Consider the following 25,052-nt stretch of genomic DNA (forward strand, 5'->3'; position numbering starts at 1 on the left):
AGCGTGTTTGGGACCGGGTTTCAAATGTCAGAAGGGAACCATAAATGCCCTTAATGTAGTGAAAGGCGCGGGACAGCGGGCCTGCCCCAGCACTGCGTTCCTCAGCGGCTCTCTCCGCTACCGCAGGGGCAGGTGGCCCGTGGGAAGTGGAAACAGGGAGCGAGCGAGGCCCTTGTGGGCGCCCTTGTGTGCTCAGGCAGCGTGTGTTCTTCCTCCAGATTCCTTCTTAGCGAAAGGCTCTGCCACTCTGGGTGAATTGAAGGACCTCTGCAAGGAAGGGAAAGAACATCCTTCCAAGCTCTTGCAGCTCTATACACAGGTAGTATATTAAAAAACATTAAGAAATCCCTTTCAAGGAAATCTACTGTGTAGGGTACGGGAGAGGGTTGGGCGATGGAGGGAGGGTTTAGCAGAAGGGCATTTCTGTTCCTTGGGGTGTGCAGTGGACATCCATGAAGTGCAGGACTGCTTTTTACTGAAAACTGTAAGGGTATAAAGGGGTTTGATATCACTGTCAACAATCTTAGAATTCTTTTAAATTGCAGGTTTTGTAAGCTAAACACTAAAAGCTAAAAGTTTTCTTAGGATGGTAATGTTCTATAAAGTGTAACAGCTTTGTTACTGCATGCCACCATTTGGTTATTTTGCTGCTAGCATTTTTGCGTTATTTGTCTTGTTTTCATAGGCACTCTTAGACATAACGTATTTTGAGGAAAACCAGCTTGTGGATGAAGATTTTCCAGAAGAATCTTCCTTGCAAAAAGTAAAAGAACTTATTTGTATTCTTTCAGAGCCAGAAGACCTAGTAAGGGAGTGCAACATAAATGAAGAAGTGAGTACTGGTGTTGTGCAACTAGAAAATTATTTATTTCATTATTTCAAAATAAAAAAATATGAAACAGGGCGGTAACATTTGTATGTTTGATGGGCATAACTTAAGATACTTTGAAAAAAGTTCAAGTCTTGTTTGTATTTAAATAGTGATTCCTGAAAATATTTTTTCAGATAACTTATTGCATACTCAGAATTCTTTTTGCATGAATTCTTTTTTGCATGATTCCATGCCTTTTCTGGTGATGTAAATCCAAAGTATTGGGCTTGTAGTCTGTGACTGTTGCTGTTAAGTACAGCCTCTAAAATTGGAGAGTTAAGATAACTCTTTGCATGTGTGTATAAATAGCTCAGATGGTTTACTTCTGGGTTAGCCCAGTTTGTTGTATTTTATTTCAGCCCATCAACATCCTTGGTGCAGAGCTGTTAGAATGTCTTTATTGGAGAAAAGGAGCCCTGCTTTATATGTATTGTCATACAGCAAAAGAAAGGAGTGAATGGCTACAAGAAAATATTGCCATGTTTAAAAAGGTAAAGAAGGTTTAGAAATTCTCTGATCATGTGAATAAAGTTTTAAAGTTTGACCTTTCACTTTTGAAATACAGGTTCTTTTAAGTAGGGTTTTGGGAAATTCATAGTGAGAAGTATTTCTGGTTATCGTTAAATGGATCAGAACTTATCTGAAAGGTGTTTTTTTCTCCCTTGTTTTTTCACTGTACTCAGTGTCTTAATGATGGAGTTCATTACTTGATGAAGATGCTTAGCTTTAGGTGCCCTGTCCAGCTAAATGAAGATGTATTGCTTCAAGATAACGACACAGCTAAATTACTCAGTGAAGGTAAAAAACCCCATGAAATAAAAACCTCAAAAAAACATCCAAAACCCTCACAACCTGCTCCTCTTAATAACTGTTCCACTTTATGAAATGCTTTATTTTATATTTTTGTTGTTTGACTTAATTCAAATTCACAAATGTTGCTTCTGAGAACAGAAAAAAAGAAAAAGATGAGACAGATAAGCAGGCAGCAGTGCTCTCTCCTCCCCTCAACACCTCTCCCGCCTTCTTTTTGACTCGTGGATTTTAGGAGGTGGCAGTGCTCATTTTCTCTGTGTTTTTCAGTGCACTGGAGGAGAGTGAACTGAGGCAATGGGCGTTTGATGCGCAGCATGTGTATTCTACAGCCGTTCAGTGGCCAACTGACAAATGTTGAAAGCACAAACACGACTGCAGAGGGTGCTAGATGTTCATGTTCCTCTTCCAGTTTAGATCTAGGAGAACACAGCTAGGATCATGGAATTACTGTCTTCACACAGGTAGAAAGTACATGCAGAAGTGGTTGGATTTGGCAGACTTTTATTCTCTGTCGCTGTGTAGCTTTATGTAAGCTGCATTATTGTAGTACGTTTACATCAAGAGCTGAGGTGGCATCAGTGTGGTGCAGGTAGGCTGATGCAGCACAGGAGGATTTATGAGGTAAAACTGCTGGTGCTGGGAACATGATGTCCAGTTACACACCTTCAAAATGAGCTCTGCTCTGGCATGGGGAGAAGGTACACCTTGCCTAATTTCAGGTTGAAGTGGTATTTTTCCAGCTCATCTTCACAATGCAGAGACAAGTGTAGTGGTTGATCTGTGGATCTACTTAGCAGGATTTTATTAATTTTTTTCTCAGTGACTGTGATCATGTATGTAGCTTGCTATTCAAACAGTAAAGCTGCTGCTGGTTAACCTGACTTGATGCTCAAGAAGCATCTTCCTTTAGGCTTAAATTATGGGAGACACAGGAGAATATATATGCATAATCATGCCTGTGCTTAACAGGATATAAAGAAATACTGATATTCTCTAAGAACACAGTCATAAGAATGATATTTAAACAACAATCTTAAAAGATTGTTTACGGAGGGGCAGAACAGATAGGGTAATGAGCCAGGACTTGATCCAGGTTCCCTTCAGGACAGTGTCAGTCATCTCACAGAATCACAGAATGTCAGGGGTTGGAAGGGACCTCAAAAGATCATCTAGTCCAGCCCCCCTGCCAGAGCAGGATCACCTACAGTGGATTGCACAGGAAGGCGTCCAGGCGGGTTTTTAATGTCTCCAGAGAAGGAGACTCCACAACCTCCCTGGGCAGCCTGTGCCAGTGCTCTGTCACCCACACAGTGAAAAAGTTTTCTAATATTTTTGTGGAACCTCCTGTGCTCCAGCTTGTACCTATTGCCCCTTGTCCTGTCATTGGATGTCACTGAAAAGAGCCTGGTACCATCCTCCTGACACTCCCCCTTGATATATTTATAAACATTAATGAGGTCACCCCTCAGCCTCCTCCAAGCTAGAGAGACCCAGCTCCTTCAGGCTTTCCTCATAAGGGAGATGTTACACCCCCTTAATCTCATGGTTGATTTTTTATTTTTTTATGTACCTTTTTAATAGGCTTATCTGCCTTTTTGGAATTGGTTTTCCAGTATTACTGAAAAAAAAATAAATACAAAGTTAATAAGCTCTGTACATGCTTCGAACAGTGAAGTACTTGATCTGAATTACTTTTGCAGGCGTATTTAGTGACACTCATTTGCTGGCAATGATGTACAGTGGAGAAATGTGCTACTGGGGACTGCAACAGTGCGGAGAAGGGGAGCAGGAGAGCTTTGAGACAGTAGGTTCCGTCTCTATCAGCTGCAGATCACGGAGTGCTTCGCTGGATTTCAGAGAAACGGGCAAGAATGTGTTAACAAAGTATGTGACTGTGTGCGAGGGACCTTTAAAAGGCCAAGGGTGGAACACGACAGCTGCAAAACAAATGCTGCGTCACTTCTTGAAAGCCCGCGACTGAAATACGTGGCTTTGGCTGTCGCTGGACGAAGCCTCGTGTCCCGGGAGCTCTCTTTAGGGAAGTGGTCCCTGCTTCAAGCCTTCTTATCAACAATGTATCATTTTATCACATTAAAAACGTTGCATTCAGAGAGCAGGAAGGCTAGTCGGAAGTCTAATCCAATATTCCTAGGAGAGAAAAAAAAATTAAAAAAGATTTAATCAACCGTGTGACCAGCTGGCACGGAAGGAAGACTGCGTGTCTCTCCAGCGCCGGCGCGCTGGGTCCAAGGGGCGGCGGCCAAGCTCAGTGCCATGTCGGCCGGTGGAACGGAGGAGCGGGGAGGGTTGGAAGGCGCCGTGCTTGGTCGTCTCCGACTCATCCGGGAGCGATGGATGCGGGGGACCGGCGAACGCGGCATCGCTCCCGGAGGATGCTGGGGAGGTGAGCGCCTTGCAGACTCTGCCGGTGAGTGGGGCCCCCGTGGGTGGGAAACGGGGTGTGTATGGGGAATCGTCTTCGCTGCTGAATTCCTGGGTGGTTAAAGCGCTGCTCTCGACGGTTTTCAGATCGACGTGCAGCTGAACATCATGTCGTTCCTCTCGCCCCAAGATCTGTGTCATTTGGGAAGCACGAGTTGTTACTGGAGGGCGGCCGTGCAAGACCCGTTGTTGTGGAGGTATTTTCTCCTGAGGGATCTCCCGTTTTGGACATCCATTGATTGGAAATCACTCCCAGATGTGGAGGTTTTTAATAAAGCCTTTTCAGAGGACAGCGATAATGTGCTGCATGATTATATGGCAGTGTAAGTATCTTCATATTCTCTTATACAACCTACAGTCTCAGTGTAACATTCAGTAATATTTAGCCCACATGCATGTTCCAGAGTTAAAGCAGTAAAGCTGTGCTTGACTTCTGCTGTGTCTCAGATCCGTTGTTTATTTTGGAAATACAATTTCCTGTTGTTTGAGAGTTTGCCCAGCTCATCCTGTTTGGAATTCGAGAAGAATGTAAAACATAGTGGAAAAGAAAATGTGAAAGCTAATTTTTATAAAAAAAGTAAAAGCTGCTTGTAAACAGCATGTGTGTGTCTCAGCTCTGCGTACTTTTGATCTTGATAAAAATCTGTTCTTTGCTCTCTCATTGCAATTACAAATGATTTCATATTTGAATAAAAGTATTCAGTCTTTGAACTACAGCAAATGGAATGAATCTTTGTTGTTTTTTTTTTAATCTTACCTGGAAGGCATAGAGGGAGAAAAAAAAAGTGGTTTTGAATACACACAGAATGCTAAGTAGTATTGCTTTAGCTCAGGTGGTCCAAGGCTGTAAAACAAAGGTTAGATGGTATAGTTGCAAAGCATAGCAACACCCATAATGTGGATAACTGAGAAGAACTCTTAAGGCAGGCAGGTTATTCTGCAGTGTGCTTCTTAAAAAAAAAACAACAGAAAACCAACTTCATTCAATACCCTTAATTAATTTGCAGGTTGGTTTTGGTTTTTTTTCATTTGCAGTTAAATTTTCCATTGGTGATTTCATGAAAACTGTTGCTTCATGCTAAGTACACTAACCACTGCAGTCTCTATGCCCTTCATCCCAACTTTGTGATGGGAAAGACACACCCACAATTATAAGTGCAAAGTATACTGATTTTGAACACTGGATTTCAGAGTAACCTGGTCAAGTTGAGAGGTGTCCCTGCCCATAGCAGGGAGGTTGAATTAGATGATCTCTAAGGTCCCTTCCAACCTATGATTCTTTTTAGGTCTGGATCCTTCAGAGGATCGGTCACCTGTTTGAAATGACCTATCACTTCCATTGTGTCTGTGAACACTTAATGGATTTGCTGATCTCAACTGCAGGGTCTCAGTTTCTGTGTAGAGGAGCACACATTTAATGTTTGCTTGAAGTGATTTGTCCGGCAGCAGCCTACCATGACTACAGAAATAAAGACTGAAGCTGCTCCCTCAGAAGGTGTCACTTTTGTCTCTGTTGCTGCTTTCTCTTGATTACCAGTCTTTTCATGCCTTCTGGCTTCTGCATCAAACAAGCATGTAAGCTGGCAGATGACACCTGGCTCCTTTCACAATGTGCACTCTCTGTGCCTACATTGGAAAAGGTTCTTTTCAGATGGAGTCACCTGTTAATGAACACAAGGGCATTCTTACGAAGGTTTGAAACACGCTCAGAAGTCTTGTGGTTTTTTATATTGTATGTGGCTCATCAGCTTTGATGTTATTTTATCAATACTGAGTGTTCAGCAAGGGTAGAAGAGTTCGTTATTTTATTTTTTAAAGCAAGCTAAAAGTTCCATGGATAGAAGTGTACTAAGGTCCAAAAAGTCAGTATTTGGGCTTCAAAACAACTTGTGCCTTTACCTGCTCAATACTGGTGCTTAAAACCATCAGTCTGGAACTTAATCATTATTTGACCTGTACCGGTAACAAAGCATGAGAAGTGTGGGACCTAAATCAATTTGTGTTGTTTGTTTAATACCTCTTGTATTTTGTATTTAATTTCTAGTTGCATCTATTTTACACAGATATAAAAAAAGCTGTCCTTGGAGTAGAAGAAGTTTGAAATCAAGCCGTCCCCGGTATGGGGCTGTGACTTCTGTTTTGCTGTCACTGGGAATTCGGGCAGAACCTCGCTTCGCTATGTTTGGGCCGGGTTTGGAAGAGCTGGATGACTCTTTAGTGCAAAACATGATGACGTGTCCAGAAATTCTGCTAGTAGCTGGCCTACCTCAAAGACAAATTCATGGTAATGCTGGTTTTGCTTTTTGGCTTTTTTTATTTCATAAACAGATGGAAAACAACACTTGGGGTGAAACAGAGAGAAGAGATGCTTTTTTCGCCCCTTGAAACTCAGTAGCATAATGCTAAAACCAATACAATATTTTCTGTCTTTGTATTCACTCAGAAGGATAAATGCAACAAATAGTTGGGAAAAAATTATATCTGCGTGAATTTATGATTAGATTTCCACAATATCAAAGGGATCATTTTTATCTTTATACTTCTATTTTGATCCTAAAGTCAGTGTCACACCTGCTGTTGTAATGGATAAGTGCAGACAGAACTTTGTATCTCTACATACTGCTTGCAGTAAGTGACTAAAAAACATACGGCAAGAAAAGACTGATCCTTGTTGTGATTCAGTCTTGTGGTGTCAAATGGTGTTAGTTTCATTTAGAATACTTACAGGAGCAGGTTAAGGATTTTTTTTTTTCAATATTTAAAAACATAGTTTTGAATATCTGTAATTTCACTTCAGTCCAAAGCAGAGACAAAAAATTATTACTTTTTAATTGGCATTTATTTCAGCAGGGCAGAATTAGAGCAATTAAATCATATGTGTGGAAAATGAGAAAATCTTATTACTTAGTGTTGTCTTTATTCTCTTTTTCATGCTTTACAGTGCAGCTTGCTGTAAGCAGACTAGAGCCTTTGCTTTGCCAGTTTCCCCTGGCAAACACAAGTCTGTCTCCTTTCTGATTTAGTTTTCCAAGTTCAAGTATTAGAAACATGGAAATGCCTCCTTGTTTTCTTTTAATACTATTGAGTTAATTAATTAATTAATAGTCTGATCAGCTAAAGTATGTATAAAATTTCATTGTAAAATAGTAAATGTACTCAGCTAACACCTAGGCTTGGTTATATCTATTTTATTGCATCACTGGAATTTGCAGCCTACCTATTTTAGTGATCAAATAGTTACATATTCATCTTTCCCTTGTAGGAATTGGATCAGGAGTCAGTTTTCAGTGTAATAACAATCAAAAATTCAATATTCTAACGTTATATTCAACCACCAGGTAAGATTTGTTCTCCACCAAAAAACAGGTACATTTTCTTGGCTATTTCATAATTTTCCTCATGTTTTTGCCATGTGATTTTTATGTGTGCATTCCCATGCATGGATATTCCTTATAAACTGAAGCATCAATGCATATTTTCACTTTTTCTTTCTGCAACTGCTAAATTTTCACATGGAAGTAATAAACCATTTCCAAACCCTATACATCGCAAATGTGTATGACACATACATAACAGGTGCTTCTGTCCCTCTTGATAACTCACTTGATTCCCTTCTGAAGCACTATATAAACTTACCCTGGCATGTATTTTCACATGCAGGTTGCTAACCATCTGTATACATACACTAGAAAAGAAGTGGACGGGGGAGGGGGCAGGAGGAGGCTGGGAGAAGTTAAACTGTTTTGCTGTCTCAGGCCATTTTCCTGTCTTTTTCCTGTGCTGCCTAGACTCTCAAAACTGAGGTTTTGCATTCTCAGTTAACCTGACTACTGGAATATGGAAATGTCTTTCAGTGTGGAAAGGAAGAGAGCCAGGACACAGCAAGCTGTTGCTGTGAATAAGATGTTCTACCAAGACAACAGCGTAGTAGGCAATCAGCAAGCCGTGCACTACAGTGTAATAGCTGAAGTGAAAAAGGTGTGCGAAGTAGTTGATGGATTCATTTATGTTGCTAATGCAGAAGCTCATAAAAGTAAGGGGTTTCTTTTTATTTTGTAATTTAATCGTATTTGTGAATTATTAGAATGTCATAAAATACTGCAAAGAATATGCAATACATAAAAATCCACATTCTGATTCTTTCAAAATCTGCTTCATTAGTGCTATTTCTTCATGGTTTGTCCAGTCAAAGAGATCCCCTATCCCAGTCACTCTCCCTCATCTCCCAGTGAGGGGTTATGCCCCCTGCTTTGATTTACAGTGGATACTGATAGGGTTGTGCTCTACATTACATATGGGAAATCAGCTAGATTAAAAAAAACAAACCAAAACAACAACAACAACAAAACCAAAAAAAAAAAGCCAAAACAACAAAAAGCCACAGCAATCAAACCCCCCACCCCAAAAAGGAAAACTGCAGTAAAACATGCAATTAGTCCAAATCAGGATAGTTCCTGTAAGAGGACAGATAATCCAAATACCTATTATGGTAATTGTGTTTATATTCATTACCTTTAAATGAAGGGAAAGGGTTATCTCGGGAGGAAAAAAAGGGTTAAAAAATGTAAGGGGATATACTAAGGAGAAAAAGTACAGTCAGTAGGAAGGGCTGCTGACTGTACAGTGTGTTAGTATAATGGCTTGTTGCAGTTTTGATCTCCATGAGGTATGTGGAAAATGCTGTGATGTTAAGGGCTGGAGTAGGCTGCTTGTGGAATCTATGTGGATCTTTAAATAACATCTAAGTGTGACATGAGCATATCTGCGACTGATCCAGCCTTGTGATAAGCAGAACTAGATATTCTGGGCATGTTCCTTACAGCCCTCTGTTTCCTCACCTCTGCAATCTTAAATATTTGAAAAGTCACCAAAAAGAAAAGTTCAACGTGGGATTTGCATATACTTAATACTCGTATATTTAAAATTGTCATTTAGAGCATGAACGTCAAGAAGAACTGGGTCGTATTTTGGCAATGATTGATCCAGCCCTGGGCCCTCCAAACAGACCTCTGCTAGTTTTGTCCTGTGTCTCTCACGCTGGTGTGAAAAGGATTCCGTGTGTTTACATGGCACATCAGTTGCAACTAAATCTGCTATGTCAGCCCTGGATGGTAATTACTTTTAAACCTTTATTTTCTATTTCTCTGTGGCTTAGGTTATGTTACCTCCAGAACTGTATCCACCTAAGCAAGTGTGCAGCTTTCAACACTAGTACGTGAACTATCCACTTCAGGGAAGGATTTAGTTTCTCTGGCTCTCCAAGATGAAGCAGTAGGCTATGTGAACCTAGAGGAGCAAAGTGGCTTGCCAAGAAACACCTGAGAAATTACAGATAGATCCAGAATGTAAGCAAGGACAAAATGCTGGTCTTTAAGGGAGTAAGGAAGCTTCAATTAATTTAAATCCAAATTTCCCAAGTTGCAACCCAAGGCCAAGGTCCAAGATGCAAGGTGGATTTTTCTGCCATTTTCAGGAGACTGTTAATTGTCATTCATTTGACATATGTATTGAATTTTTGACAAACCATTTTTCTACCTAGCATGTGAGATCCTGATCATTTTCTTCTATGCTTGACAAGCACAGCATGTATCAGTATGGCTCGGCTACACGTAATAGATTTTTGGTGACATTGTATAGCTGAAGAATGGTACTTAATCAGAAAAAACCTAAATCCTGGTTTGAGGTAATTCCATACCATTTAAAATAGCCACTTTATAGTACATTACATAATCTGAGAATTAATAGTACACTTAGAATTCTAAAGCTAGCAGCATTTCTGCTTTAAGTGTTATGAGAATAATTTTCAAGTAGATTCTCATCCATAAAATAAGTATAATGTTCCAGAATAGCTGATGGAACAGCTGAGATAAAATTGACCCTGATACCAAGAGTGCAAGGCTTTCCTAATGGGACTTGTAATTCATTTTGCAAAGAATATTGTTTTCTCTTAAGAAACCATTTTTGTCTAAGGGACCTTTAAACCTGTGATACAAATTTGTATTTTATATGCTTTTTCAGACTTTTAAGGATAGACATGGAATGATGCTAAAATGCTGTTAGATCCTGTTACCTCTTATGCATTGGCTGTTTTTAATTTTACAGGTGCAGGATACTGTAGCTGCAACTTTAGATGGATTGCTGAATGGAATTGAGTGGCTCCTGGAAGAAGCAAGTTGTAAAAATGCACAGTAATGGGACTGTGCATTGTTCTACTGTGTAGAGGTTTTGGCATTTTGTAGTTCAGATGAATTGAGAATCTTGTCCTGACACACCACTGTCAGAAGGGCGATTTAAAAGGCAAATCTGTGTGTATTTCGCTGCACATACTTTAATTATTAACAGTCTTTGAACTGTAGTCCTGAAGGGAGGTTTGCCTGGATACCAGCAGCTGATGAATAAGAGATGTGGTGGGCAGTCTGGATGTTTTGTTTGTTTTTTTTTTCTTTCAAGCTGGATCCTTTAGGGTGCAATCTTTTCTCAGTGTATCTGATGATCTAATCTCTTCTGTAAATGTTCTTAACACTGGTTTATCAGCACTGCCCTATGACACGCATCACAGAAAATATACTGTACGTTGTACAGTCGTAGGTTGACAGACAATACCTCTTTCAAAAGATTAAATTCCCCTATATTTTTCCAGAAACAATGCCTAAACAAGAAGTAGCACCTGGTCCCAGACTATAATTCTTCAAAGCAAACAAACTATGGTATATGAATTGGTTGTTTCTTGTTTGTCATCTTGTTTATTAACCAAACAAAAGACCATCATTTTCTGATTTTTGTCGCAGTGGAATTATTAGCTCGAACTGAACATACTGATCTTATCTGATCTTATGAATAAATATTGAATCATTAATACTGATACATAGGGGCTGTTAGTTACTCAAATAGTTGTAGCCATTTGCAGATGTCAAGTGTACCTGGCTTGAAATTTTCTATACAGTTGCAAACATTTTTATAGAAAGGGAAACAGTATTTTAGATCTGGAATAGCATTTTCCATATTGATGTCATTTGGGATAGTCATAGTCTTCCAGCTTTTTAATGTTTTTTAATTACTGGATGGTTGTTCAGAAACTTCCCTTGGATTTCTTGCCTGTGCATGTATTTGTTTTGTTCTGGGTTTTTCTGTTTTTTCCCTCCCTCTCTTTTTGGAAATGCAATAGTCTCACAGTTTTTTCCTGGTACCTAGATAAATGACCACATCGTGCAGCTGTAACTGCCCTCAGTCTGGTACATGTGGGTGATGCTCAACACAGCTATATCAGAAACATTCCATTTGAGAAGGTTTTTATTTTTTAATGATCTAGGACAGACACAGGACAATTGTTTTTTCATTTCTATGCACAATTAACAGCTTTCAAGACCTTTTTGTATGTCTTCTAATCAGGACAGATGAGAGTTTCAAGAGAAAATCCATGGGAAACTATACTAAAATCCTGTCGTTTATTCTGTTTTATAAAGAGCATTTATAAAGAGCTTTGCCCTTCAAAAAAGAGAGGACACGAAATTAGGAGTATTTTGTGGAAAATTCCACGCATTGTGACTGGATGTATGTGACTTTCCTGCTAGACCTAAAAAATCTGTTAACAATCTGTCCATAGAGGGTTGAATGCAGCAACGTGCTGTGATGTTATCTACTATAAATATGGGGGTTTTATGCAAGATCTTTGTTCTGCTTTCTTTATAAGGAATAAATTATTTTGGAAGAATGGTATTTAGAGTCATTATGTATTAAGCCACCCCATATCCCTGCATATGGGCATGCGCACACACACAACGTCAGCAGTCAGTGCTGTCATAATGGATAATGTTATTGTGTCATCATTAGTCATTAACTAAGTCATGAATTTTATTAACTAATGTCATGAATTAAGTAATGAATGTTATTGTACATTCATTCTTTAATGAACAGATATCAATTCACTGCCATTTTAAAAGGTCAAGATGATGTAAGGAATATAATTTTTATTAATCTGAAGAACATCAATTACATTAACTTAAATAAAGGATAACTTCAAAAATTAAGAGTTTTAAGGGTACAACATGGGAAACAAACAATGAGAATTAGAAGTCTGTGCAGTCACAGAGCTCCAGTGTTTTAGGAATTGCAGAGCTGGTAGTGGGGTACGTTGCGTCACTGAGTGCTGTGCTGGAGCGATACAGGCAAGGAAGGTGAGTATGTGCGCTGCACAGAGGAGCAGCTTAGATGCACATGGAAGAGGGAACCAGGCTGCTGAGAATTCACATGCCAAGTAGTCGCAGAGATATGCTGCGTATTTCATTTAGCGCTGCCTTTTAAATTTCATCTGAAATACATGCTCTTATCAATGTCCCTGAGCCAGCTGAATTTAGCAGCATAGTGAGTCAGTTAGGCTTGGGAGTTAAATTGTTACAAATTCAAAATTATTTGGGTGTGGAACATCAGGGTGTCACCAAAATGTACTTTAAAAGTTTTTAAAGATTATTTTAATCTATTGGGTTTTGCATTATCATGGTAAATCTGACCTTGACAGGTTTGTGAGAAAGAAAATTGTCAGGATCTGGATCCCAGAAATCTCGCTCATCTTGGGGAAGAAGATTCGAACAGCTCCTGCCCACTGAGGCAAGATGTTTGTCTGAACAGTCGTCACAAAATAAAAGGTTAAAATGATAATACATGTGATTTGTAAGAAAACTGTTTTACTAAGGCTTCCCCTGAGCAGCTCTTCCCAGTGAAGGTGTCTGTGGGGATGCTGATTTTCAAGTCTTTGAAACTTAGAAAATCAAAAATGCCTGCCACCAGCTCTGAAGCAGTACGTGAGGGTACCTGCCATGCTCTGGAGGACGGAGGCTGCACACCGACAGCCTCCCTGTAACTGGCCGGGTGTCTCGCAGGTTCTTCTAAAGGAACGGCCCTGGGTGGTCGTGGAGACGGCCGTGGGGACCCTCTTCCTCCCCGCAGATCCAGAAGGGAGCTGTGGGTCGCTGTGTGTCCCACTGGATGGCACTGCTGATCCACATCGGCCACTGACGCTGCCCAGGCAGCATCCCTACACCCTTGGCCAAAATTGCTTCAAGTAACTGATTTTACTCCCTACTCGGGTACGGCAGCAAGCAGATGCAGATTTACAAAAGCCTATGAGAAAATCAACACGTTTTTCAAAGGCTTATAGGCAGGGAGTATGCTGCCTCTTATAACCTGGTGGGTATCGGTATCAGTTTCTATGGTAGGATGAGTATTGCTGCTGAAGAGAATAGCTGGAGCCATTATCAGGAGGATATGTGGTAATAATTGCCAGCATCGCTGCAAGGTGATTGACGCTTTAATCTGTGATGTAGTTTGTCTTGTGCGCCTTTTTAGCATTAGTGATTCTGGATAAATTATTTTCCTTATGTACAAGAGTAAAGAAATAATACTCTTTGGCCAGTTACAGAAGGTGCTATTATAGGTAAAGCTTGCACTTAAACCTCAGGCCAGAGGATATTTGGACACAGGCCGCTCTTGGTCTGCTCAGGAGGATGAAACTACAAATCAAGAATGTTGGTAGGTGTATAGCAGAGGTGTTCAACAGGTGAAACAGAGCAAATAACAAAACCTGGTGGATCTGAATATTTAAGAACCAGTGAGATGAGATGGGAAGAGATGAGATGATAATCTCCCATGCTAGCCCACTCCCGCTCCAGCACTACGTTCCCTTCCCAGCAAGGAGGTCTCAGCGGGTCCAGGGTCAGGCAGAAAGTCATGTCTGTTTTTGTTGTGCAACTGCTTGCAGGTAACAAGTCTGGGCATTACTGGCCCATTGTCTTGACTGTCTTAGTAACACTTTGCTGGATTCTTGCTGGTTTATATCTCTTATACTGCAGGCTTGAAACTGGACATCATGCTCCAGATTCATACCCACAAGTCCTGGCAGAAGAAAATGAGCACTTGTCCTCCATGTAGCCCACAATGTGATTAGCCTTTATCACTACACCAGCACACTGCGGAACCCAGAAACCCAGGTCCATTTTGCAGAGGTGCTTCCAAATCAGTCAGTCCTTGACCTGCAGTGATGCAGCTGTGTTCCCTCCTGGATGAAGGATTTTGTATTTGTTTTTGCTCAACATCCGGAGGTTCCTGAAGCACCTCTTGGCCCACTGAACACACACTTGCAGTATTTCTGGTTGTCTTTGCACAAGGACACTAGTATCTCGAAGAACACTACACGTGACAGTGTGCAGAATCAATCGCCTGATGGGTGAGAGAAAAGGCATTCACTTTTTTTCTGAAAACTGAAATCAATCAATCCATCAGTTCCATCCAAAAAGCTGAACAATATAAAGCCTCTAGATAAACTCCTCTGTAGTGTGACAAACTTGTGACAGACAACAGGTGTGAGTATGGAAGGTTGATAGTGTCCCAGAAGTACATTTCACCAGGCTCTGGAAAGTCTTGCATTGTGAAATTATGCTGGTGACAATCCAGAAACATATACCACACTGATTAAATTATTTAATACTACTCTCTGCACAGTGGTAACAACTAAATAAACTCTTCTGTTTGTTCTCTGGAATGACAATCAAGGAACTGAGGTGGGTAGAGAGTGACCAAGGGACTGAGGGTTGTATTTCTTAATAGTGTTCCGTAAATAGAGATATAATTTTGATGTGGCATCTTTCATATCTTCTCCACCGATTTGATTTACGAAGGCAATTCCAAAGACATATGTCAGGGGAGACGTGTTCTACAGCTGTGAACATATAAGCACTATCTTCCAAGAACAAAACCAAGCCTCTTTCTTTACTTTGAATCGAATCTGTCTTTTTATACAAGTTTCCTAAAAAACCCCAAAACAGTCTAGAAACAGCAGTTACGTAGAACTTTCTCCTGTAAGACTGATTGCGTTCACAGCCAATTACCTTTGGAATTCAGCTGGCTTCATCTTAAATTATGTGGAAATGTAAAGAAATGTCCATACTTTTAATTCATATGAAAGCAATATTGTAAATCTGATCTGCATATGTGCCACGAATTAAAATCTGTGGGAAAAATGTTTTAAATTTTCTCATAATCTGAATCATGATCATTTAAGTAAACGAGTCGCCTGGGAATTCTCTTCAGAGAATACAAGCTTCATTCCTTGTCAAAACCTTGCATGGTATAGCATAAGGATGCACTGATACAGCTGCACATGATGTTTTTTGAAAAGCACAAGCTATGTGCAAGTCAATAAATGCAAATTACAGGCGTCACTAACAAAAATAGTAAAAGACTTTTATTTTTTTCCAAAACTAGAAACTCATAAAAACATAAATTACTGAGAACAAAGAAACTACTTACCTGATTACTGCTACATTCAAATAAAATAAGAAGGGCAGCTCTGAGTATAATCAACATATGGTTTAATGGCATCCTTAGATTCAAGCATCTTTGAGTCTTTTTGTTGAAAAAATTGCTGCTGAGCCAATATCAATACACTTCTTTTCAGCTGATAGACTTGAGTTGCCTTTAGAATCACTAAAACCAAATAAATTCCGCCAAGTATTTATGGTTTTTTAACTCGCTTTTCACCAGAGGAAGTGAGTTGATGTAAGTCAGGTGGTGCACAGACATACAATGAGACTTTTTTTCCCTAGCAGTTCTCTGATCTCTTGTTCCAGTTAAAAACAGCTAATAATTTAGAAATAAACTGAAAATTGAACAAGTTAAAGGAAGTATAGTTGTAAAGATTTTTAGCAGTGTGCTGGTATGCTTGAGTGTGCCTGAGGGGAAAGTAGTTTGAGGGGCCCAACTCAAAAGAAGGCATTGAAAACTGCTGCCACAGTAACCAATAAGATTCATGGTAGGCATCCAAAATCACCAGTAATGGAAACTTTGGGGAAACATCCAAAACCCCAATGTTGTTATTTCCACTATGCCCATTGTCTATGCCCATAGACTGTGATTGTCTATGGGTGTCCCTCCTGCCACTTAAGTCACCCCCCTCAAGTCTCACGTGCTGAGCACGAGAATCACAGTCAGCTCCTGCCTTACTTTTCCTCCAGGGTATATTCCAGCCATCTCTGGTCTGTAAGCACTGCAGCAGTTTCCTTCCTGCTCCATTACTCTGTACACCAAATTAATTTCACCGGTCTGACCTCTGATTTGCTGAGCAGATGAATATGAAGGGTGGAAGAAAATGCAGAACTGTACTTCATCTGGAGCCTGCGTCCCACATGAGGTTCTGCACTCAGAAGTGCAATCATATGCTGGCATTCCCCTCCTAATCTTAATCACATCCCAGCTGTATAAACTTAACCCATATCTGAGCACACAAAATTTCATACACTGGGAGAAATGAAGGTCTTGGAATATTTGAGCTGCATCCACAGAATTTCAATAGTTATGGCATGATATGCAGTGAAATTCCTGAAGTCCTAATCTGTATTCCTGGTGAAAATGCCTCTCAGACATTTCTGTGCATTTATGTTGCCAGCATTATGTTACTAGTTTGACTGTTTTTTTTTTTTCTTTTGTGCACATCAAAGTGGAATGGAGATATTTGGATACTAGAATATCAGTGTTGTAACACCGTTCCCTGTAATGGCAGAAAGGTCAGGCTGCTCCAGAGAGGTGCTTGCAACATGCCCAGAGATTGTCAGGCTGTATATTTTTCTGAGTGCACATAGAATTTGGCATGACTGATAGGGCACCACTCCTCAGAATGGTTATCTTCTTCCTCACATCTCAGTGAAGTATCTAAATATTTCAGAGATGTTAGTGAGTGAATTGAGAAGAATTTGCTATTCCTGAACAACTGCAAGTAGAGCCACTTACATTTCAAAATAAGAGTGCTTTATTCACTTAAGTGGATTAAACTACACCAGAAGGACATACTCATCCTGGAAAAAGGGCATCAGCAGGCTGGATTTATACTCAGGGATAAAATGTTGTAAAATACTTCCAGAGGAAGTTCACGAAAGGTAAGCCTTAAATGATAATGTCCTGCTGGATAAACAAATACTTTACTTCCAAAATAGTGAGTTAAATTTCTGAACTCCTTTTATTGCTTCCTGGATCATTGATGTGCTATGATCACTGGGGCTTTGTGAAGCACACACAAAGCCTCAGTAAGCTGTGGGCCATGCTTGCACCATACTTGGCTGCAGTGCATCCTGAAGAGACGTGCCACAACGCTGCGCCTTGACAGCCCTGTATGGTTGCTTATGGACAAGAGAGTGTGTTGTGAATTGTCTGTTGCATGGACCCAGGTCCACAGCTCCGAGTGACAGTGAGCCATAACAAGGACTAACGTAGACTTGTCTCCTCTGAGGTGCCAGCGTGCTCGACCTGAACCCAAACCTAAAACTTAGTCCCAGTCATACTGATAATGACCTGGAACTAGTACCTAAATAGAGCATAGATTAGCCTGTGTTGACTAAAACCATGCTCCTGGTCGTTCAAGTTAAGAGAGGACTGGGATCCTCTAACTTGCTGCTCTGTGTCAAAGAATCACTAAATAGGCCCCTTCTATTTATCACCAAGGTTTCTAAAAGATGGATTTTCATCACACGACTATTCAAGAGTATTTAAGTAAGATGTTGTTGAGAGTATCTAAAGGTACTGACCCAAAGGCCTTATACACAAAGAAGAAGAGGGACATATACCCAGAGAACATTTTGGAGATTCTGTGTTACTTCAGCACACTGTAACACCACTGTTCCTAAAGAATTTGGTTTATGATACTTAATTCTTTTTTTGTTTCATCTCTTTGAGACAGCCTGAAAATCTTAAATAAAAAAAAAATAATCATAGAATCATAGAATGGATTAAGTAGAAAGGGACCTTAGAGATCATCTAGCCCAACCTCCCTGTCATGGGCAGGGACGCCTCTCAACTAGATCAGGCTACTCAAGGCTCCATCCAACTTGGCCTTGAACACCTCCAGGGAGGGGGCAGTCACAACATCTCTGGGCAATTTATTCCAAAGTCTTGCCACCCTCATACTGAAGAATTTCCTTCTAAGATCTAATCTAAATCTATTCTCCTTCAACTTAAACCCATTTCTCCTTGTCCTATCACTCGACACTCTTGTAAAAAGTCCCTCCCCAGTCGTCTTGTAGGTTCCCTTCAGGTATTGGAAGGCAGCTATCAAGTCCCTCTGGAGTCTTCACTTTTCAAGGCTGAACAATCTCAGCTCCCGCAGCCTGTCCTCGTAGCAGAGGTGCTCCAGCCCCTGGATCATCCTTGTGGCCTCCTCTGAACACGTTCCAACAGATCCACATCCCTCTTATGGTGGGGGCACCAGAACTGGACGCAGTATTCGAGGTGGGGTCTCACAAGAGCAGAGTAAAGGGAGAGAATCACCTCTCTTGATCTGCTGACCACACTTCTCTTGATACATCCCAGGATGCGGTTGGCCTTCTGGGCTGCATGAGTGCACTGCTGGCTCACTGCTGGAGTCTCTTCCAGCTAATACTCTGGACACTGGCATGACAGTGCATTTCTGCCATAAATGTAACAGGGTCAGTGTTGTTACTCCTTTAATATGCTTAACATGCTCTAGAATCTGACTATGGGTCCAGATACCTCAACTATCACTTATGTAACAAGTGTCATCAAAGTCAATAGTACTCACATGTCTGACATTTAGCATGTTAGCCTTTGCAAAATTAGTGTCTTTCTTTTCCTTTAGAAATTATAGATGATAAATACATAGATATAAAAATTCATTAAATGTGTTTTTTACTCAGCTGAATTATTCTAATCAGACTGATTTTGAAGTTCTAGGTTTATTTGATTGTATGGATGTCTTGGTTGATTTCATTGTCAGAAACCAAGAGCTGCAATTTTCCTAGCCCTGTGTGCGCCAGTACCCCTCTGTACAGACAAGTATCATCCTTTCCTCACTCAGGGGTTGCTGCACTAATTTTACTTCCTCTAGGTATGTGGTTCAGTTAGTTACTGGCACAACTCAAACAGTCTACAGCATAATGAAGAATTTCTCTTAACAGTGTAGGGTAGAAAAGATTGGTTTCATAGTTCAACAAATGTGAATTTGCAGTATAATCTTCTGTCCATGAAACAATCAACACCAGTGAGGGAAAAAACGTATTGAAGTCACTAGTGACTATTTACTTTGATTTAAGAGCCAAATGCACTTTTACTGATCTGTGCATGAACCCCTTTTCTACTAACCATCATTCTTCCCTCCATCCCTCTGTCCCTCTGTCCCTCCCTCCCTCTAAGACCTTTGACCAAAACAGAGGTTCATTTCCTCATACCCTCCATATCCTCAGCATAGGCAAAGTTATGTCCATGAATTGCACCTCGCCTCACAACTCTTGTGACCTTCCTCTTTCCCACACCAGACCTAACCTTGGCCTCCCAATCCCAGGGAGGACTTCGGTTCTCCTTCTGATTCTTCTCTTATCTCCATACAAAGTCTAGCTGACTTTTCAGTACCAAGGTGGGTGAAATCCAGCAGAGCTTGCCCCGCCAGTCCCAAATTTCTCTCCCTCCTTCTGCAGATATCCTGGTTGTTTTCCCGTTGTAGCAGCTGAACTGTAGCTTCAGCTCTCACTTCCTGCCGTTACCTGTATTTCTCAGAAGTTCAGTTTCCCTGGGCTTTTCAGATTTTCCAATTTTCTAACTGCTCACCACATCTCTAGCAGATCCATCCTCCCTAGCAGATAGATACATCATCTACAGTGACTGGACATGAAACATAGTTTCCGGGCCCCCAGCAATCCATTTTTCAGACATTCTGAAGCAGTCATGATATCTTTGCATTTATTAACACTAATAATTACTCCTCCTTGCGCTTTTTATGTGGCTGTCTCCTTCCCTTTTTACATGCTTATGAAGCCAAGCTCATCTATCATATCTTTACCTGGGTGAATCTTATTATCTCTTTTTCTCTGGATTCAGATTTTATTTTTATTTCTGCAGCACTTACTGTTCTCAGCCAAGATATGGGTGCAATTTGTGTAAGGAACTGTTCAAACACAAAGCAGATAGATCTTACTCCATGTATTCACCATTTAATTACAGGATGAGACATACAGGTGGAAAAAAAGTAAGTGGGAGTGTTTGGGTAGGATGAGAGTGGATGGCTCTGCACAGTGATGCAGGCACCACAGTGAAACAAAGCTTTAAAGACATTTTTTCTTTATTTACCTACTTTCTTATATTGCTTTACGTAAACAGTCATCTTCGCTGTGTTTCAGGATTTTTCGTCTGCTTCTTATCCTCACAGTGGCTTCTTTCTCTTGTTTGCAAAACCAAATTGTGTAAACTTCCACCGCTGTTTCTTTCATTTTATTAAGGAGAATTAAAAATTCTTTTTCTTGTTCACATCACTAAATCAGGGAGAGTGAAGAGAAGCTGAAAAATGTATCACCTAAAAAAATAATCTAGCTCGTGTTTGGTAACTGAAGAACATCTGTAGAAATGTTCTACCTAAACGGTCCTTCCACAAATTCTGTGTCCCACTCTTTTGATGATCTTCAGTTTGACACACTACATGAGAGGAACCTTTTAATGTACCGCACTTGAAAAGAACTTGTGTGTTTCTGGGTCACGCAAGTGTCTGCTGGCTAATCGGAAATAATAAAAACTGAAGCTGGAAACTGAAGTGAAAACACAAGCTGGGGGCTGGGAGAGAAGCTGGATGGTCTATAAATGTTTTCCTGTGGTGCTGCTCTTGATCCTAATGAATTTTTAGAATTTAAAAGGCAAAGAAAATCAGAAATATTTCAACGCATGTCTTAGCTGATTCTTTCCTCTTAGCTCAGAATAAACCTTCACAAAACTATCACACTGACAGTCTCTTACTCTCTGTTTATTCCACAGGTAAAAAGTAAGGAAATAAATTCTCCAGAAAAAATCTGTGAGCTATTTTTAGCAATTATACCAAATAAGCTTTTTTATCTTTGGCCCTTTCTTCAATGCAAAGAAAGTACTTTTTTAAAAATAGCTGTGATACTCTTATGAAAACTATTCAATAAAGTCACAAATTTCTTCTTATAAACAAGTACACACAAATGTGTCCCTTTTTCCCCCCCTTTATTTTGTTAAATCCAGAAAAAGAATGAATAAGTGTTTTTTTGGTGCTTTTCCTCACAACTAATCAAATAGAAAAAGGGTACAGAAAAATTTTGGGAAATTAGCTTTAGATATGTGGTAAAAAATTCTTCATTGTCTGTAGGCACTGTGATGCAAAGAATCTGTAGCTGCGGCAGGCTGAAAGGCACGGACTCAGCTCTTGAGAGAAGTTAAGACAAAGTTTATTAGAAAGAAGCACTATTTGTGGGTTACAAACAGGAGACAAGACTATGCAGCCAGGGTTGTTATTCGCTCATGTACTCCTTCAATCACTCTCTTATCACACAGGGAGAACACACTTTCCCAGGTCTGTTTTGATCACACTCTCCCATTCACTCCCATGCACATCTTGTGTACAAGAAGCGTCTTTATCTGTTCATTCTCACAGACAAACTCTCATGTTGAGTGTATAGCTCCACATGAGCTGTACTCAGCTGGTCAGGGTCTCTTTTCATAGTTAGGAAGCAAGAGTTATGTACTTGTTTAGAAAAGAGCTCAAGGATGAAAGTCTTAATTCTGCAACACAGTGCTGCCAGCACAGCTAGCTGTAAAACGCAGGGTATCCACATTTCCCCCTTTTTTGTTTTTTGGAACACCATCGAAGTCATGAGATGTACTTTTTAGTTCTTCGGACCCCTCCGGCAGTACTTCAGGTGAGATTGTTAAATATAATGAAAAAGAACATAATAAAACACCCCCCACAACAACAAATACTATTAAACACCTTTTTTAACACAGAAACCCATGTTTTGGGGTTTAACCAAATCATATCCTTGCTAGAAATCGTGTAGTATTTATCCCACTGCATTGTTATGTTTTATTTGCTGCACTGCCTGAGTTCCCAGGACTCACATTCACTGCTTTGCAGGGCAAGAATGTGAAAGATGCCCCTGCATCAATCTCAGGCTGCTGCTAACTCAGTGTGGGTGTGCTGCTTGTTGAGCACACAAGGCTGAGCAGTAATCCTGTGAGATGTCTGTGTTTTCTGACACTTTAGGTGCAAGTTGCTTGAGCGTACCTACAGTCCTCCTCGCCAATCTTCCGCTGTACCTCTATATTCCACCCCCCTTGCTCAAGCAACTGCATTCACTGGCAAAATTGGAGATATCTGCTTAGGCTTGCAAGGAATATTAGAAAGTAATCTACAAAGGCACATGAAAAATACATATATAGAGAAAGAAAAGCATAAACACAGTTCAACATAGTGATTTAAATCAAGTGTCTCCTCTCAGGGAATGCAGCCGTGATGTCAGCCAGATATTATTTGTTGCATTAAGTCCTGAAGACGTTGAACATCATTCTTTAGGCAGACTGATTCATCAGTTTTGTGAAGGCAACAAATGTCCCACATAGATTGCAGAAGCGTGGTTTGTGCTTTCTTGGGTTGAACTGCAATCTGATATTTGGTTCATGACACCAGCAACGCTGTTCTGATGCTGCTTCCTCTGGATGGAGCACAGGTATGCATCGAAGAGACCTGGAACACAAAAACTCAAGAATCTGAAATTAACAGAGATGACACCATTTTTTCTGGTGATGAAACATAATACAGGAAGATCGTTGCAAAAAACAACATTCCCCATGTGATTATACCACTAGGTTTCAGGATTTTCTTCTTCTTCTGGAGGAGTTAAATCTTCAACCTCTTCATTTCGGGAATCAGATTGTTGTTTTGTCGTTTCTAACTCATGGTACAGCTTGACATATTTTGCAGGCAACCAGCGAGAACCTGTAGGAAGTAGAACACACGCATATCCTCTTTGCAAAAAACAACATTCCCCATGTGATTATACCACTAGGTTTCAGGATTTTCTTCTTCTTCTGGAGGAGTTAAATCTTCAACCTCTTCATTTCGGGAATCAGATTGTTGTTTTGTCGTTTCTAACTCATGGTACAGCTTGACATATTTTGCAGGCAACCAGCGAGAACCTGTAGGAAGTAGAACACACGCATATCCTCTCGCCCAGGTTAGTAGATCTACGGGACCTTGCCACTCAGAAAGTCCAGGCAAGTCTCAATACCATATTTTAGGGCATGTGAGCATCATAGACTTATTTTGACGATGATGCTCCAATGTTGTCGAGGATAATTCTTCTGCAGAGTGATTCAAGAATTTAAGAGTAAAAGTAGCCATGTCTAATTGTTCTTGTGGAGTGAGAGCGATACCTCCCCTCTTTTGTTTGCGTAACATTGCTTTCAGACTCTGATGTGCACGTTCTATTATTGCCTGGCCTGTAGGATTATGTGGAATCCCTGTAACATGCTGAATACTCCATTGCTGGAAGAAAAGTGCAATAGATTGAGACGTATATGCAGGACCGTTGTCGGTCTTAATAAGGTGTGGTACACCCATGATTGCAAAGCAGCATATCCAATATCACCTGACATCCCATGCTTTTTCTCCAGTTGCAGCAGAAGCAACCAGAAGACCTGAAAAAGTATCAAGAGAAACACGCACAAAATGCAATCTGCCAAAAGGAGCATAATGAGTAATATCTGTCTGCCATTTATCATTAGAATATAGACCACGGATATTTACACTGTCCTGCAATGGAGGATAGGAGTGTGACTCACAGTCAGTGCAAGCACGGACAATATCCCGTGCCTGTGATCGAGTAAGATTAAATTCCTTTTGCAGACCAGTAGCATTCTGATGGAAAAAATTGTGCGATAGATGAGCCTGTTCAAACTGCCACGTAACTATATTCATAGCACAGCAAGATTGAGTATAATGATGAGCGACAGCATTACTTTGGTTATAGGACCAGGTAAAGAGATGTTGGAGCGAACATGTACTATGAAACAGAGGTGTATGTAATCTATTCATTATCTTGTGGCTTAATTTCATTAAGAGAGAAAACAGCTGTTTTTTAGAAACGTCTTTCAAAAAGGCAGCTTCAATCCTTTAAATAACCCCCCACAGCATACTGCGAGTCAGAAACTATATTGAGTGGTTCCTCAGAAAAGGTATGCAAAGCTAGTCGTATAGCACTGAGCTCAAATATTTTTGTAAAACCTTCAGTTGATTCAGCCTGTACAGGCCACTGATCCCCATCTTTCCAAGCTATCACTGCACGATATGTTTTACCAGACCCATCTGTAAATACAGTTCTGGCATTTTACAAAGGCTGTTGTGTTAAGATCTTCCACGGCTGGAATTGTAACGCAGCCAAGGACTGTAACAGCTTATTAGAAGGTAGAGTGAAGGAAACCTTATTAAGATAATCAGCCATTGCTGCCTGGAAAGACAGACTATCCTTCATTAGCTGAACGAATGTTTCCTTGGAACCTGGAAAATATATGTTATCTGGATCTCATCCCGCTAGTTGTTGAATGCGGAGGCAACCCTTTTGGATCACTGCTATCAGCATATCCAAAGGAGTTGTAACTGTCTTTGTAAAAGTATGAGGAAGAAAAATCCATTCTAAAGGTACAAGTTTATCTGTCTGTATGCCATATTGCCCAAATAAACCGTATGGTTGAAACTGTGTATGGATCACAAAGCAATCCAGAGGCAATAGAGGATTTACTCTTCCCCCTTGTAGTTGTGAAATTCTGCGTAAGACCAAAGTCAGTTTTCTCTATGCCTCAGGAGAAAGGATCCTAGGGGGTTTCAGCTCAGGATCCCCTTTAAGAGAGTCAAATAAGTGAGACAACTCAGCAGTAGATATTCCTAACATAGGGCGAATCCAGTTTATAGTTCCCAGCAGTTTCTGTAAATCGTTTAGGGTAGAGATATTGTTTGCAAGACAGAGTTGCTGTGGCTTAATAGAGCATACAAACAATCGCCATCCAAGGTATTTCCATGGTGGCTCAGACTGAATTTTATCACGTGCAATATGCAACCCAAACATTTGTAAAGAAACAAGTAAATGTGATA

General features: G+C 40.4%; 2 protein-coding genes across 2 annotated transcripts; both read left to right on the forward strand.

Annotated features, from left to right (window-relative positions):
• Positions 1–218: 218 nt before the first annotated feature.
• LOC104270525 (chromosome unknown open reading frame, human C5orf51) lies at positions 219–3,665 on the forward strand (the record flags this gene model as incomplete). Its single annotated transcript, XM_009864915.1, has 5 exons — positions 219–319; positions 686–832; positions 1,231–1,362; positions 1,555–1,669; positions 3,385–3,665. Coding segments are annotated over 5 exons (776 nt in total), but the record flags the coding sequence as incomplete, so codon positions are not given.
• Positions 3,666–3,958: 293 nt separating this feature from the next.
• Positions 3,959–10,318, forward strand: FBXO4 (F-box protein 4). Its single transcript, XM_009864914.1, has 7 exons — positions 3,959–4,116; positions 4,192–4,449; positions 6,190–6,410; positions 7,389–7,464; positions 7,981–8,159; positions 9,062–9,237; positions 10,229–10,318. Exons 1-7 carry the CDS (start codon positions 3,959–3,961, stop codon positions 10,316–10,318), a joined length of 1,158 nt encoding a protein of 385 aa, XP_009863216.1.
• Positions 10,319–25,052: the final 14,734 nt, after the last annotated feature.

The sequence above is a fragment of the Apaloderma vittatum genome, unplaced genomic scaffold (genome assembly GCF_000703405.1).
Source record: "Apaloderma vittatum isolate BGI_N311 unplaced genomic scaffold, ASM70340v1 scaffold9972, whole genome shotgun sequence".
In the NCBI taxonomy this organism is placed as follows: Eukaryota; Metazoa; Chordata; class Aves; order Trogoniformes; family Trogonidae; genus Apaloderma; species Apaloderma vittatum.